Consider the following 16,327-nt stretch of genomic DNA (forward strand, 5'->3'; position numbering starts at 1 on the left):
CATTACCTGTCTGGTATCACCGTTCTGGTCCAGACGACCATCGATTCCCGATCCACCTTGACAATGCAAGCAACGGTGGTGGGGTCGAGCTGAACCAGATCCAGCAGCGAGTACTGGCCGATGGACCCCTGGCCGCCAATGTCGCTTGCCTCGCGTAGATCTTTGCTGAAGACGGTGACTTCCGTGTTCGTTTGGTCGGTCAAGAGCGTGATGCGATCGTCGACAATCTTGACAATCATGCCGACCTCGTCTCGGAAACGACTGCCGCCAATGACCTTGACGTGATCACCGGTCTTGAACAACTTGCGCAGACCCTTATTGGGAACCTCGATTGTCTGTCCGGCTAGGTCGCCTTCGGTCACCCTCAAGGTAACAATATCACCTTGGACGTTGGCCACCTTCCCAACAACACCTCGTTGCTCACCCTCATAGACCTCGATGACGTCTCCAGGGACATAGGCAACGTTCGTGTTACTGTCCTTGAGGCTGGCGGCGAGAGCCTTGAGATCGAGGTTCTCGGTGCCGTCCTCGGAGCCGCTGGCGAACTTGGTAACCTCTTCAAGAGTTGGGTTGACGTCTTTGACATCCAACTGTTGAATCTTGATGTCTTTAACAAGGAACCCATTCTCGAAATCATCGCCGTTGTATATCCAAGTGTTGGTTTGGGGGTTGCCCTGAATCTGGCGGGGCTGCCGCTTCCTTGCCTCCACTTCGCTGAAAAGGCGTTGAGGAGGCCGCGGGCCGGGCATACCTGGGCGCTTGCGCTTCCCATCTCCGGTAAGAATCTCATCCCGGACACCGTAGTCGAGGCGCGGGATATAGCGGACGCGGGCCTCCAAACCGTTCTCGGTTACATCGAGAACCTGGGCGAGGTCACCAGCATATTTCGCTGGCTTTTTCAACCGCACCCATGCGCCGGGTTCCAGATTAGGCGTCTTCATAACGCGGAGCAGGTCCGGCATGTCCTTCAGTTCGACAAGGACCATCTTGGTTCGCGGATAGACGTCAAGAACACCATCCAGAGCGATCATTATGTCGTTCTGACGGCGGGCTTCGACGTAGATGTAACCCTTCATGACGGAGTTTGTGCCGCCACGTTCGAAGGCGGAAGTGATGGAGAGCGCATCCTTGCCGCCTGCTCGCTCTTCGATGCGCCGCATGATGGAGAAAATGACATCCCGTTCCTTTCCTTCCTTACACCTGACGGCCCAGATGCTTGGGTCGTCGACGCTAGGAAGGAGAAGTCGCTTGGGGACGACGGTCATCTCCCCATAGCCCCTTGCCGGAGCTCGCTTGCCGTAGCGCGCCCTCAAAATCTCGGCTTGTTTCTCCGCATCCATGCTTGCCTCGATCTCGCGACGACGGTCCAGCTCGCGATGCCTGCGATCATCGTCAAGGTGGCCGCTCTCAGCAATATCATCGGGATGGGCATTGTCGATGAAGTCTTCTATTTCTTCACCCTCCTTCTCCTCATCCTCTGCTTCGTCTTCGTCCTCGACTTCGGCTTCGATATCGAAGAAGGCGGCGCGATGATCCTTGCGACGCTTGCGGCGATGGCGCTGCAAGGTTTGTCAGTGGCCGATTGCTAACAACAAGGAGCGCATGGGCATTCCGTGGCGCGGGAATCCGGAGAGCGACAGAGCCAAAGGTGCACTCACATGCTGGACATCGTCATCGTCATCCTCCTCTTCTTCCTCTTCCTCCTCCTCCTCATCTTCATCGTATCCGTTCTTGGCTACGCCCTCTTCTTCATCTTCTTCCTCATCCTCATTGTCCTCTTCATCGTCCACATCGCGCGCCCGTTTTGACCCGCTCTTGGAGGGGCGCTCCTCATCCTCGTCGTCCTCATTTTGGTCGTCATCGGCATCAGGGCTCCTTGCGCGGCGGTCGCTGCTTCCAGTGGCGCGCTGGGCACCATCTTCGTCGTCTGAAGCCTCAGCCGGGGCGGGGTTGAAGTTGTCGTCTTCCGACTCGGAATCGCCTGCGAATTGGAAGGGGGCGCTTGACGCCATTTCGGCTACGTGGATGATGGAATCAGCTCGTCTCAGGGACAGTTTCGTAGGGCGCTATGCCGATGGAGGGGGAGAGTGTGATGGTAGCAAGATTGAAAAGAAAGCAGGTTGGCGTTGAAAGAAGGAACAAAGGCAGCTTTTATGAATAGTCGAGCCTTGAGCGAGGAAGGCGATCCGAGCTTCAAGGCCAAGATTCGGCGAGGTTGGGGCTAAGCCGAGTTTGTAATAGCGCTCAGCTTCGGCGAACAACTTTCTCCGGCAGCTCGCCCCACTCGCCGGGATTTGCCATCAACACGCGAACCTTCTTCAGCGTCCTCCACTCACCCCAAGCTGAGCTACCGAGCGCAACCACTGAGATCCGTAGAAACCATTGCCCTCTTTGTTATAATCACTCCCTGCCAACATGTGAACCACGACCTGATTTAGAGAATGCAGAAATCGACCATGGTGCATGTTTTGCCAGTTAAAACTTAAGAAATTCGAACTTGGAAGGTGCGCACACGCTGAAAAAGAAAATTTACTGGGCCACCATGTAACAGGCAGCTCGTTACGCCCATGGAGCCCTTACATGCATGCCTCGGGGTTGAGCATTTTCATGCAAACTCAGCCAAAACAAATAAAAGCAGTAGGTAAAAGGCTGTATGAAGCAGGATCAGCCGTCGTTCGTTTGGGCTCGAATCGTTCGAATACTTGTCGAGATTCCCCACCGTGTGGCTATGAAGTTTTAGAGGGCTGGCTGCTGGCGGATATAAACTTAGCAATGCACATAACAGTCGGTCATGGTCAACTTCGACATAAAGGATAACTGCCGAGACGAAGACTTGTTCTATGAGAGATGGTCTATTCTTATTTCTATCACTTCTGCCTAAATTCGTTCACCGCACCCGATAAAACCTCTTATTGAGAATAGTGGGTGGGGATGGAAAGGATGAAGATTACCTGCAACCAGCAGCATAGCCGTGTTCTCGTGGTAGTTCCAGCCTGCCCTGGTCCATCTATTTTCAGCGAGATACCGGTTGGATTACGGATTACATCCTAACTACCCTTCCTTCTGTCATTATGAGCGCCAGCACATCTACAGCACGGAATCCTCACTTTGGTATTGAGATCGAAATCTTCGTCAAGGTTAAGCCCCATGTGAAAGCTGACGTCCTGGACAAAAAAAGGAAGAACAAGAAGGCAGGATCCAAAGACAAGAAGTATGAAATAAAGCCGTATTGGGAATCGTGGGACTTCGACCTCTCAAACGAAGCGGCAGGCGGTTTCCATGCGACCAAAAAGATAGGCCAGCGCAAACGGGCAGCCCTGGCCATCAAGTCATGCATCAAGCGAGTCCTAGGCAAAGACCATGGCTGGGAGTGCGTATATGACCAAAGTTTGAAGGAATGGCAGTTGTCAGGACCCGAGCCCCCAGAGCCTCGGAAATGGTGTAAGTCCGGTGAGGACTTTATCGTCTTGGATAGAGATGCTGACGAAGAGCAACACTGGGGGCGTTGAAATCATCTCGCCCCCCATAGCGGCGTCAAGCAACTGGCAACGCACGATTCATAGGGTTTTCCGGGCCGTTTGTGAACAGTTCGACCTCTGGACCAACGACCTTTGCGCCTGCCACGTTCATGTTTCGCTTGGGCCGGACCCAAAAGGCGAGTTCGGTAGAAAAGACCTCGTCAAATTCGGGAAGGGTACCTACTTCTGGGAAGAGGCGTTGAAGGGGCTGCTACCCTATGCACGTCATGAGAACCGATATGCCGTGGCCAACCACCTCCGTTACGGGGAGAAGCAGTATAAAAACGTCCCGACCAAGGGCTGGGAGCCCGTCTTCAACCTCATCACCGCGCCCATGGAAGCGGACGTGAGAAAGCACAAGGACAACTTCATCAACGCGTTGAATGGAGGTACCACCGGCGCCGCCGTCAAGTATATGTCGACCAATTTCCAGGCCTATCTCAGAATCAAGACGGTCGAGCTTCGTCGGCAAGCCGGAGCCGCCTCCGCCACGACTACCATCTTCCGCGCGTTACTCGCCGTCACCTTCAACATCAGCGCGTTGGAATACCGCTTTCCCAGCGCGTCCAAAGAATACCCATCCACGCAAACACTGATAGCGGAGCTTGTGCGCTGCATGCACACTCTCCCGCAAGAGTCTCATCATCCTAATTTCGAAGCGTGGCTGAAGCAGTGCGCCACCACATACGCGAGGGAGTCCAAGTCCCGCACCGCGTACACGGTAGGACAGACTAACACGCGCGAGATGGACCTTCGGATCCGCGAAGGATCGGAACATGCGCTAGCCCCCGCGGCGTCTTCATCGGCGGCACCCGCGGCGGCCCAGGCTGCCCCTAAAAAGACCGGAAAGGCCGCGGCTTCGTCTGCTGCCCCCGCAGCTGCGGCACAACCGTCCACATCCACATTGCCAGTCCGGACGGTGGGCAGTGGTGGAGTGAGCTACTCACGGCAATACACGTTGGATGACGTTAACTTTTCAAATAACCGTTGAGTTGTGGTCGGAGGTACAATGTGATGGTAGGGTACCGGGGCGATATCTTGTGCCCATGATAGCTGGCGTGGACGGAGGAAGTGGAAAGAGACTAAATAGGAGTCTAGCTGCCAGCAACAACCAGTGTCGTGACAGGGATAGAAAAGGGAGTAACTTGAAAGCTGAATGAGTTGTGATATATTACATCTAAGCTGCCAAACTTCCTATAACTTGTGAAGATAAACTCCATATATATACAACGGGCTTCGTTATCCTCCAACACCCGCAACCCGCAACCATCTCTGAACAACTGTCTCAGGGAGAAACCCATGAAGCAGGCGCCGGCCACTCGTCAGCAGTGTGGTGATCCCCCCCGGCAAAAACACTAAAACCGTCCGTCGCTATGACGAGGTGTCATCGACTGGCTTATGAGTTGGAAGACATCCTGACATCCTGCGACCGATCACCAAACTACCACAGCCCTATACGGGCGGTGGTCCGACTCTCGAGGATCTGGCCGGGCGTCCCCAAACCTCGCAGCAGGTTTGGTGTCGTAGTCTGGGCCCGTGAGAGCAAGGTCCTAAACTGCGGAGAGGGCAGCGGTTTGCCTCTTTTGGGGGCGGGGAAGGCAGGAGTTCGACCCATGATGAGAGGTTTCAAGTTCTCCCGGCCAAGATGACATCCTGATTGCATGTTTGCAGACACAGAGTGCTGGAGCGAAAGCCCTATCTGTGGCTTCAAACCTCAAAGCGGCTGTAGTTGATCAAGGCCTTTGGTTCTGGACCTGTTTCATCCCTCTCTCTCCCACCATGCGGCGCATTGGAAGGCAGTGCGGAATGGGAGTTGGGAAGTGGAATCCCATGCATCATTTGATGCTATAAGAAGCCCATGTGATACCAGTTGGCTTGGCAGCCACAGTTTTTTGAATCTACTACCGCCTTTTATATCAATTTCTGTTTTCACCCCATCAAGCAAGCTTTGCTTTTGAAATAAACAATCGGTGTCCCACCCACCACCCCGTTAAACCTTCTATCATGTCTGCAGCGCAGAGGAGCGGAGGATCGTCCTCGACTGGGGGCGCTGCGGCACGGCCAGCAGCCACCAAAACTGTACCAGAAGAGACCGAAAAAAGCGGCATGCAGCTCGAGAACGAGAAGGCTGCCAACAGAATAAATTTAGCATTGGGAAGCGACGGTGGCGTGCGCCAACAAAAACTACTACGAACTCATCGCCTTCGACCGGGCTGTGACCAAGGCAGAGGTATCCCGAATCGTGGGCTCGAATATAGGCCTGATCGCTGTTCAACGACTCCCTCAGCTAGGGGTAGATCTCGACGACAAACCTCTCGAGCCAGTCCAGGTGATGCCCGTGGGCGGCCACGTCATGGAAAACCTTGAAGCGAAGTATCAATTTCGGACCATCACTGTCGTGTACGGCAATGAAGAGCGTGACGCCTCGATTCTTTTACGTCCGCGCCAGACTGCTCGTGCTGCTGGAGCCACCAGATAGCCCGAAAAGCCCGTTCAGTCATATTGGGGTCAGGAGGGACGTTTCGGGATGGGGATGATGAGTGGTGGAGTAAAGGGGGGCTGGGTAGGACCAAGCAAGGAGCACTGGAGCAGGGAACCTCGGATGACGAGTTGCAACAACGCACCGTTAGCATTGATACTGGCTCTTAAAACCCCTTATACCACATCAGCATCCGTACATGTATGTATTGCGATGCCCGTGTTGTACCGAATCCAGGTGTATTACCCAATCCTGCTGTTAGCACCTTGTCTCGACTATCTCAACAGAGGTAGAAGAGCAAATGAGATATGGTTTGCCGATCACAAATCTGGGGGCGGTCATACAAGCGGCGGACCACCATCAACCAGATGTTGAGACCGCACAACGGTGACCACTAATCGCCGGGAAGGCGGTCGTTCTCCGGCGGCAACTAAAAACCAAGTTTTAAGAACACTGAGATCTTGACTAGCAGCCCTGATCAAACTCCCTTCTTGATATGGAAGCTATGTAAATTAACCGGACCGGTAACTAGACAAATGTGATGAGTGACGATGAGATCCGCACTAAGTTGTCTCTTGGTTCCGCCTGTGAGTTCATGGAGGCGTCGGATAGGAAGGGGGAATCGGAGAAAAGGCCATAGATACCAGGGCAGCATGTCAAGAGGATGGGGTGTTGGAGAGGGAAAACCTTTGAGTGAGGTGCGTGTATGGATAATAATCCTCGAGGTTCCCGAGATGGAGCAGCCGGGGACCTTGAAAAAGCAAGGCGCGGTCGTTTTAACGCTGCCACGATCCCCATAAATTGCAAGATGGGTTGGTTGAAGCCCACGCGTAGGTAAAGCCCTACAGTTGTGGTTACCCAAGGATGTGATGATGGTAAAAGTAACCCGTGTTAACCCGTGTTAATAAGAAAGGGTAGTAGTATGAACGAAAAACTCCAGCCGAGAATCGCATGCAACCCCATCCATGATATTCCCACCTGTCCATCCGATTCAGCCCTCGGTCCGTCCCATTCAGTCCTCAGTCCGTTCCACCCGATATGAGACCGAAACCACGTAAAAAAGACAAAAGAAAAAAAAAGTTATCTAATAAAGGCTGAGGGGGTTCGCTGTTTCATACGGTCCTGTATGTCGCCCGCCTGAAGCTAACGTGCGAGCAACCAAGTGCCCGGGGCCGCTCAGACCTCCTTGCGGCTGACCGACGCTATGAAACCTTGGTATTGGTGGTCGTCGGCATCCATGACCCTCCCGAATGCCTTGCCTTTCCCTGCGACGCCCTTCATGTCCGATTTTGAGGGTTTCGCAGTCCACAACACACTAGGCGGTTGCTGTGCCGGTTTCTGCACTACCTCAAGGCCGTTCTCCTTGTCCCTGAATGGCCCGCCATTTAATTGTTTGACCTCCCGCTCGTTCTCCTTGTCGTCCTCTGACCCATCGCGGCGTGGCAACCTCATGGCCAGCAGGATGTACTCCGCCCGCGTCATCTTGACCATCACATCGTCCATGTATCGCCGCACCTCATCTGGCGGTGCAACCACCCGGGCGAGATGCTCGAGGTGACGGCCGGCGTGAGTGAAAAGCCGTATCGTTAGGGGTTGGTAGTAATCGAGCGAAGGATCCGCCATCGGGTACTCGGCCTTGCTACCTTTCCGCACGAGGAGAAATGAGGCTATTACTTGTTGCCCGGAGGGAACCGGGACGTACTCGAGGAGGCTGAATTTCGGAAAGAGGTACCGGTCGCCCGTCCCGCCGGTGAACTCGAATACGAGAGCCGAGATGTCAGGTTTTGGCGGCGGGGGCGGCGGACCCTTGGACCGAAGTGCCGTCTGCGGGGCGGGTGAATGCGTGACGGGAGTAGACACGGCTGTGTAGCCGTTGGGGGCACCATTGGGTTTAGTAGATGCTGGCGAAGCCGGGACCGGTGATTGCGTCTGCTGACGTTCCTTCTCTTTGATAAGCTTGGTACGCAGGCCGTCGAGGATGACCTTGAGATCCGTGGCGTCCGCAAATTGTGTTTTGTTCTCAGCGATGCGCCGCACTATATCGCGGGTCTTGGGATCGTCGAGCGCGGTCTTGACCAGCATGACAACGAGCGCATCACTCCCTACCGGCGGCCGCAGGTCGGCCGAGGTTTGTTTGGGATTTGACGTGAAGACGATGTCTAGAATTGCGCGAACTTCGTCTGCGAAGTACCGCACGGTCCTCCCATCAACCAAGAGCCTGTCTGCTGACGGCCCTGATGTACCTCCATTTCGTTTGCTCTCAGCGGTGATGGCGTCAATAATGGCCTGAAACCGCTCGAGTTCATGTTTCGCTGCTTCCCCCTGCGCGACGCGTTTCATAAGGTCGCGGAGTTGGGGATCCGACCCAGCCTTCTCTGCGAGCATTAGGATGATCGGATCAGTGCCAGGTGCGGGTTTCGCCGTTGCGCCAGCAGGTGTGGCAGAGGTGCCATTTGGCACTGGGTTGTTGGCTACCGTGGTTGCCGGTCGTGGACCCGCCGGTGCACCTGTTGTCGGCCCTGACGGAAGGGATTGATTTGGCGGAGGGGTGGGCCGCGGCGGCTGGGGTTGTGTAGCCGCGGAGGGTTGTGAGTTCAATGGTGCTGCAGTGCCAGGTGAGAGGACTGCCTCCATTCCGCGCGGCGAAGCAATTGGCCTTGCCGGCATGGGAGGAACAGGTGGCGCAGACCTTGATTGATCTGGCGTTGCTTGGTTCATGTTTGGTCGTGCCAAAGGCAGAGTTGGTGTTTGTGTTGGGGTTTGTAATGGAGCTGGCGGTTTTGTCTCTACTGGCCCGGGCCGGGGTTGTGTTGTGCTTGGGACGGGACCTGACGGGTTTGTGGGCGTCATCGCCTTTGATGTCGGCGTGGGTGGTGGTGGCATCGTTCCGTTTGGTGGGCCGTACTGTATAATGGGTCGTTCAGCCGTCGGGGGTGGAGGTGCAGGGGGCTTCGGGTCTTTAACAGCAAACATGGTTGCTTCGAAGACGTGTGGCTCGACGGTAATGGTGACTTGACCGATCTTAGTCATGCTTTCCTTGGGCGGATTATTCGGCTCTTCGATCACGACACCCTTTTTCTTGGTTGGCTTAGACCAGTACTTCTCAAAGATGCCCTCCATTGTCCACTTTTGTCGCGACCGTGTGAGAGATTCGGAGAGCACACCACTGGACTACCTGTTAGCTTCTCGGCGTTGCTCACACAAGATTAGATCAAAGTACATGCCTCTCTGTAACGGTCTGGTAATCGGAGCGTGAGAGGTCGTCGGGTTGGGGAGAATCGACTGTAGGTAGTGGCTTGCCAGCGGTGATGGATTTCGGAAGTGGCGGGGCAATATCTACGATCGGAGCTGGTTCAGGCTCAGGCTCAGGCTCGGGTGCTGGTGCGGGTGCCGGAGTTGCTGATCTCTTTGGGGGAGTCATAGTCCTCCTTTTCGCAGCTTCTTCAGCCCGCGCCGCGGCGCGTGCCGGCAGCTTTCTCTTCCTCTCCATTATAGCGACCAGCCGGAGCGGATGTGCGAATCGAGCGAGGTTTCGTCATATATTCATCGGCATTGACAGCTCCGTTAAAAGAAGCTAATCAAAGCCCTTGGAAAGGGGAATACAGCTCGTCCAAGGCCTGGTTGATGTTGTCGGATAACTTGGTTCACGAGGTTGTTGCAAGGTTGCAAATGGAAGCTGGGGAAGAATGGCTGGTCCCCAAAAGAAAATGGGCCCTGTCGTTGTTCGACGCGCTAGCAGGCCCCTGCAACACCGGGAAATGCCGCTGATTGGCGGTTTATCGCCAAGCTCGCAACCTTCTGCATGGGCGGATCCGTTTGAATGCGGGAGAGCAGAGGTTCCAGCAGTGGTTCCTGGATTACGGATTTTCTGCTGGTGAAGAAATAACTGCAATGTGAAGGAGACCAAGGTATTTCGGAAACACCAATGTGAATGATGGGTGAAAATATCGGGTGATCGGTGGTTTGTTCACGGGTTTTCATTTTCTAAATATTTATATCGAGCAACGGGAATGTATTTGAGAACCGTGAACTGCGGCTGACAACAAACGGGCAGCATGTTGAACAAGCTCAGAATCCATTCCGCCCCACACCGCCAACGTCAGCCAGCCATGCAGAGCAACTTCCATGGATAGGAGGTTCCTTCATCCTCCGAGTCACAAGTGGAAACAAAATGCTAGACGGCAGGGTCATGGAAGGAAGCTGTTAATCTTACACAGACACGCGCATGTATTACACTCAATTTGATGTGATCACGCCACATTAACAGCAAAAAATCTGCGATTGGCAGCCACCCAAAATGGCAAATACAGCTGCCATTCTCGTTCCCAGTCTCGTTGTTGGCATTCCAGTGGGTCTATATCTTGTCTTTCTAGGTCTGAGCGCCGTCCCATATTTCCAGCGAAAGTAAGATTCACCCACATAATTCCTTCTCCTTTTCGTTTCCCTCTGGGAGGTGATAGGAACTTCGCGATGATAGCAACTGATTCAGTCTCTTCCTTGCCAGTTTCCTTTATGCGCACAAAGTCCACACCCTGTGGTGGAGGGACATCAACAAGCCGGAACAATGGGGATTTGCGAGTGAGTATTCGTATATGGTTCATCAACCAACCGATTGGCGGGCATGCAAGTCGATGACTAACCGTTAACCCCCCTCCTAAGAGAACCAAGTAACTCCTTTCCATCTCACCACCTCCGACAACCAGACCCTATATGCATGGCACATTCTCCCCCTCCCTGTCTACGCCCAGCATGAAACCAAACTATGTTCCCAACCCAGCGGCATCTCCCCCGACATAACCGCCACCGAGAACTTCCGCCTCCTCCGTGACGACCCCACCGCCAAACTGGTCATCTCCTGTAAGTCATTTCGAGCCCCTTTCCCACCCACCCCTCACTAACCCCCCACCCCGGGCAGTCCACGGCAACGCCGCGCAACTCACCCAAGGCCACCGCCCCGCGCACTACCACACCCTCACCGGCGCGCACAGCCCCTACCACCTCCTGACGCTCGACTACCGGGGCTTCGGCCTCAGCAGCGGCACGCCCACGGAAGCCGGGCTCATCCGCGACGCCGAGGCCGCCGTGGAATGGGCCGTCCACACGGCCGGGGTGTCCCCCGCGCGCATCGTGCTCGTGGGCCACAGCCTGGGCACGGCCGTGGCGGCGGCGGCGAGCGAGCGGTTCACGCTGTTGGGGTCGGGGGAGGAGCGGTGGGATTTTGCGGGCGTGGTGCTGGTGGCGGGGTTTAGTTCGTTGCCGGAGATGTTGAGTGGCTACGCGATTGCGGGGTGGGTGCCGGTGCTGAGACCGCTGACGTGGTGGCCGTGGTTGTTGGGGGTGGTGATGGGGCGGGTGGTGGATCGGTGGGATAGCGCGGGGAGGTGGAGAGAGGTGGTGAAGGGGGTGAGGGCGAGGGGGGGGCGGTTGAGGTTGAGTTTGGTGCATGCGAAGAATGATTGGGATATTCCAGCTCATGAGGATGATAAGGTGTTTAGGGCGGCTGTGGAGGGGTTGATGGGGGGGAGGGTGGATGGGGAAGGGTTTGAGCTAGAGAAGAAACGGAGGACGGTGGTCAGGGGGAAGAACTCATTCGTCTCGACCTGGGAGGAGGGGAATGTGGTGGTGAGGCAGGAATTATTTCCACATGGAGGTAGGTTTGTGCCCTGGTTACTGGGAGTGAAGCGAGAGGGCTAACATTGTTAGGACACAACGCGGTGTTGACGTCGGCTCCGGTGCTTGTCGCTATCATGAAATCATTTGGTCTCGACGATGAGTCCACCAATTAGACACGGATTAGAGACGACGGACTATGGCATCACTGACATGATACCTTGTTGGAACGAGATGAGGATCGGAGCATCAGGGGTCGTTCTTCTTCACCCGCCCCAAGGTTGTGTAAAGATACCGGATGAACAAACACAACACTAATAGGGAACTGGCAGATGTGTTGCTACAAGATCTGAACGAGAAAAGACGAGAAAACATTGAAACATCTGAAACACCCAACTCCGTTGCTGAGATACCGCTGAAACCCTTCAATTCCGTGACTCTCCCCTACCACGAATCCCCGCCCCAGCCTAGTTGGCGATTCACTGCAGTGATGGCATTGATCCCATGTCGAAGGAAGCTCGGAGCGCCCTCCAGGGCGGCGCCGAACGGTTCTTCGGGGGCAGTCTGGGAGGCGATGAGGTCCTCCTGGTCCAGGGTGCCTTGCCGCTTGTCCAAAACCGCCCGACTGATGGCCCGACCCCAAAGGTTGTAAAGATGGTCCTCAGACATACTCACATACCGCTTGTTTCCATTTTCCTCCGTAATCGAGAACGGCCAATCAGCAACGGCTACCTCAAACCGTTTGGTTCGGAAGAAGAGGTACGGCCAAGTGAGAAGCCACATGAAGCTGAGATAACACATCCAGACAATCCAAGGAGTCAAGCGCCACCTGTTGGGCTTGCAATCACTGTAGACCGTCACGTAGTCGTCCCTGACCGGGAACGAGATGGTGACTTTCCCACGGTAGTTGGTTCCGCGGACGAGCGTCTCCAGTTTCTGCTTCATTTTCTCCTCGTCGAAGCCCACCACTTGCCTCTTGAGGACGAACGATTTAATGCCGGCATGACTGGCGCAGTACCGGTGGCACCATTCAGCGAGAGTCGGTTTTGAGTCAGAGACCTCAAGGTCCCGCTTGACACCGGGCGCCCGCTTCCGCAGGGTGGTACCGCGCCGGGTGCGCTCCGTGTTCTCAACGGTACGCAGTTCTGTCCAGGACGTGCCCCTCGCGGCATCCGAGAAGAGGTAGGGCGTGAGCTCCACCGAGACGTCAAAGTCGGTGATGGTCTTCTTCTCCGACTTGCCCTTCTCCTGGACGGTTTGGCTGTGGGTGCCGAGAACGCGGACGGAGGGGCGTGGCGGTTTGGTGGCTGACTTCCGGATTTGGCGTTCCAAGATGGATGGATCTTGGTCTAGGGTCGGGTGGATAAGGAATTCAGCCCCAGTGTTTGCGTCTACTTGGTGGAAGCTGGTGCCGTTGTCCTCGAGGTCCACAACGTACGAAGGGTTATGGATAATTGGGAGGAGGGGTGCGTTGGCAGTTGTGTCTGGCTCTATGTCCGAGTAGAGAGGCGGCATGTCGGATTGCAGTTCTGGAGCATCGTTATCGTACACACGGTCGCTGGGCTGGCTGTGGAGCGACACGGCGTCGGAGCTGCTTCCGGCGAGGCCGGGGAGAGGAGAAGTGGGTTTTCCCATGATGTGGGTTGGCGATTGTCTACGTGCGTTAAACAGGAAGAACAGAATGAATGACTGCGAAAACGAGGTAAATGAAGGAGCGATGAAGAGATGCCGGGAGCAGATGAAATAAAGGGAGAAAATGGCCCCGACTTCGTTCAGCTCATCCGCTGCTTCCCGTCGGGCAAGAACAAGGGGCGGAAGGCTCAGGCAACAGTGGCGGAGCACCCGTTAGTTCACCAATCATGGCCTAGACCGCTCCCAAAAAACACTTGACACATGGCCCACGCGTCGATATCCAACTTGTTCTCGTTTTTAGTATTTCCCGAAGAAGATTACGGCGGATATCATGAGAATTGGACATGGCTTGTGTGAAATAGGGAGAAACTTAATCCTGCTCGCCCAAATACTGTCCTTTTTGCGCGGCAAGATGAAATCTGTCAGGCTTGTCGTGCCTGAGTGTCATGCAAGTTCAAGAGCGCCCATGGCTTATCGATAAGGAAGGCATGGGGAGCTGGCCCGAGAGCCCCTGTTCCATTGACTTTGGGTTTTGGAATCTCGACCCCGCGGTGAACAAGCTCAAATCGCATGCCCCGCTTTCCTGCCTAGCTGTACCAGATCCCAAACATTGTCTGTTGCGGAGGGACCGAGCTACGGTTTTAATTGATCGCACACCAAGCACCTCATGCAACTGTAGAGAAAATTGAGTATTCCTTTCCACAATTATCCATTCAGCATGGCGGAAGAGTCGAAGCAGGTCGACCCTACCCAGGAACAAGCCGCCCAGGAAGCTGCCGACACAATCGCCAAAGTGACCGACAAAGGAGCCGAATCGGACGAATCGGGCTCGGAAGCTGAAGATGACACAACCCAGGCAACAGCCGGCGGCGATGGCGAAGGGGCTGCAAAGAAAAAGAAAAAGAAGAGCAAGAAGAAGAAGGTGAAGCAGGCATTGGCCGACACGCTCGGGCGCGGTGGCATGACGGCAGCGCAGGCCGAGGCAGACCCCAAGAAAGCGCTCGAGGGCTTGACACCCCAGCAGATCAGCGAATTCATCGCCCTAAACCCGGCCCTGGCTAACGAGCTCCTCAGCGGCGAGGGATCGAGCGACGCGACCTCCAATGCCATCGAAGCCTTCAAGAAACTCAAGCTCCAGGATATAATGACTGGCCTGGCAAGCAGTGGGAAAAATCGGAAGGATATGGCGTCGTACAAGTTTTGGAGCACCCAGCCTGTCCCTCAGTTTGGAGAAGAGGAGGAACCTAAGCTCATCGAGGAGGGACCTCTCAAAATCCAGGAAGTCAAGGACATTCCAACGGAACCGTTGTCCCTTGCTCTCGAACAGTTTCGCTGGGTCACCATGGACCTCACCAACGACGCGGAGATGGAGGAAGTTGAGAAGCTGCTCTATGGTCATTACGTAGAGGATGACGAGGCCATGTTTCGGTTCAAATATTCCAACTCGCTGTTGAAATGGTGAGTGCATACATAATAGGGCGGCTGAGATGAGGGCACACTAACATTGACCTAGGTCTCTCCTATCACCAGGTTGGAAGAAAGAATGGCATGTCGGGATCCGCAGCGGCAACACGCTCTGCGCATTCATCTCGGCGATCCCGACTGAGATGCGTGTGCGAGACAACGTGGTCCGGAGCTCCGAGGTCAACTTCCTTTGCATTCACAAGAAATTGAGAGGCAAGCGGCTCGCACCTGTCCTCATCAAGGAGATCACACGACGGATCAACCTGGAGGGCACTTGGCAAGCCATCTACACCGGTGGTATTGTCCTCCCGCGGCCCGTGAGCACCTGCCGCTACTATCACCGCGCATTGAACTGGACGAAGCTTTATGAGGTTGGATTCAGCCCATGCCCACCAAATAGCAAGCCATTGTACCAGGCGAGGAAGTACAATGTTCCCGAGAATACCTCGACCCGCGGGCTTCGGGAGATGGAGGCCAAGGACCTCGATGCCGTGAAGGACCTGCTCGAGCGGTACCTCCAGCGGTTCGACCTCACTCCCGTGTGGGACAAGGCCGAGGTTGAACACTGGTTGCTCCACAAGAAGGATGCCCCCGGGGAGCAGGTTATTTGGTCTTACGTTGTTGAGGTGAGCACCTTAGCCCTAGGTGGTGGGTGGGGGGTAGTGGGTTATCTGAGCTGACACATGCCACAGAATGCTGAGGGCAAGATCACCGACTTCTTTTCCTTCTACTGCCTTGAGTCTTCGGTCATCCAGTCCCAGAAATACTCGGCCATCCGTGCCGCCTACCTGTTCTACTACGCCACCGATGTGGCATTCTCGGAGCAAAACGACCGCTCCGCGCTCAAGACGCGCCTGAACGCGCTGATGGCTGACGCTCTCATTCTCGCCAAAAGGCACAACTTTGACGTGTTCAACGCGCTCTCGTTGATGGACAACTCGTTGTTCTTGGAGCAGCAAAAGTTTGGGCCGGGCGATGGCCAGCTGCATTATTACCTATTTAACTACAAGGCGAACCCAATCCACGGTGGTGTCAACAAGAGGAACCAGCTGGAGGAAGGGGTATTGAGTGGAGTTGGGTTTGTGATGCTGTGACGAGGGCTGTTGTAGGGAAGCAAAGCTGCAGGATATTGTTAGATACCAGGAGACAGAAGAGAAGTAGTCTGCGCCTGTAATGATGTCTACATGTTCCGTCTCTTGTGTCTACGGCATCTACGTGTACGATGCTTCCACGCCCCTTCATACAACACTCCTTGACTCCTTTGCAAAGCCCCACCCCCCTACACTCCAACCTCCCTTTACCTTCTAACTTACAGACACCCATTCCTCCCTCCTCACCCAAAGTCCCGGCGGCAATCTTCCAGCCATAAAGGCCTAAAACCCTCTCCTTTCACCACTTTCTAGCCCGTGAGATATCAGCCACCCAGAGTTGAGAAAGTATTCGTGCTAACACTATCACCCAAGTGCCTGACCATACTCTGCCGGAAAACGCATCTTGTCGGCCGGTCGAGTAACGGGGTTCGGAGATGTAGATACGCGCAGTCGCGGAAAGGGAATCCTGGACAGGAATTGGGCTGTCACGTCGGGTTGGGATGGGCAGCAAAACCCGGACGGGCCGGACGTAT

At 55.0% G+C, this 16,327-nt stretch overlaps 6 protein-coding genes across 6 annotated transcripts in view; 3 read left to right on the plus strand and 3 right to left on the minus strand.

Annotated features, from left to right (window-relative positions):
• Window positions 1–2,012, minus strand: part of CHGG_09809 (uncharacterized protein) — a gene marked incomplete at both ends in the record, with an annotated part of 3,436 nt that extends 1,424 nt beyond the window's left edge. Inside the window, 2 exons of the mRNA XM_001227735.1 lie at window positions 7–1,559; window positions 1,659–2,012. Coding sequence (XP_001227736.1) covers window positions 7–1,559; window positions 1,659–2,012 — 1,907 coding nt within the window. The remainder of the gene's footprint in view (window positions 1–6; window positions 1,560–1,658) is intronic.
• Window positions 2,013–3,360: 1,348 nt separating this feature from the next.
• Window positions 3,361–4,509, plus strand: CHGG_09810 (uncharacterized protein; the record flags this gene model as incomplete). The annotated part of the gene is made up of 2 exons (XM_001227736.1): window positions 3,361–3,370; window positions 3,476–4,509. The coding sequence occupies 2 exons, from the start codon at window positions 3,361–3,363 to the stop codon at window positions 4,507–4,509; spliced, it is 1,044 nt and encodes a 347-aa protein (XP_001227737.1).
• A 2,664-nt stretch (window positions 4,510–7,173) lies between these two features.
• CHGG_09811 (uncharacterized protein) lies at window positions 7,174–9,487 on the minus strand (the record flags this gene model as incomplete). Its single annotated transcript, XM_001227737.1, has 2 exons — window positions 7,174–9,111; window positions 9,218–9,487. 2 exons carry the CDS (start codon window positions 9,485–9,487, stop codon window positions 7,174–7,176), a joined length of 2,208 nt encoding a protein of 735 aa, XP_001227738.1.
• An 807-nt stretch (window positions 9,488–10,294) lies between these two features.
• On the plus strand, window positions 10,295–11,691 carry CHGG_09812 (uncharacterized protein; the record flags this gene model as incomplete). The annotated part of the gene is made up of 4 exons (XM_001227738.1): window positions 10,295–10,401; window positions 10,502–10,575; window positions 10,657–10,854; window positions 10,913–11,691. The coding sequence occupies 4 exons, from the start codon at window positions 10,295–10,297 to the stop codon at window positions 11,689–11,691; spliced, it is 1,158 nt and encodes a 385-aa protein (XP_001227739.1).
• A 360-nt stretch (window positions 11,692–12,051) lies between these two features.
• On the minus strand, window positions 12,052–13,242 carry CHGG_09813 (uncharacterized protein; the record flags this gene model as incomplete). The annotated part of the gene is made up of 1 exon (XM_001227739.1): window positions 12,052–13,242. One exon carries the CDS (start codon window positions 13,240–13,242, stop codon window positions 12,052–12,054), a length of 1,191 nt encoding a protein of 396 aa, XP_001227740.1.
• A 715-nt stretch (window positions 13,243–13,957) lies between these two features.
• On the plus strand, window positions 13,958–15,797 carry CHGG_09814 (uncharacterized protein; the record flags this gene model as incomplete). Its single annotated transcript, XM_001227740.1, has 3 exons — window positions 13,958–14,697; window positions 14,753–15,329; window positions 15,396–15,797. 3 exons carry the CDS (start codon window positions 13,958–13,960, stop codon window positions 15,795–15,797), a joined length of 1,719 nt encoding a protein of 572 aa, XP_001227741.1.
• Window positions 15,798–16,327: the final 530 nt, after the last annotated feature.

This window comes from Chaetomium globosum, genomic scaffold, assembly GCF_000143365.1.
Source record: "Chaetomium globosum CBS 148.51 scaffold_7 genomic scaffold, whole genome shotgun sequence".
In the NCBI taxonomy this organism is placed as follows: Eukaryota; Fungi; Ascomycota; class Sordariomycetes; order Sordariales; family Chaetomiaceae; genus Chaetomium; species Chaetomium globosum.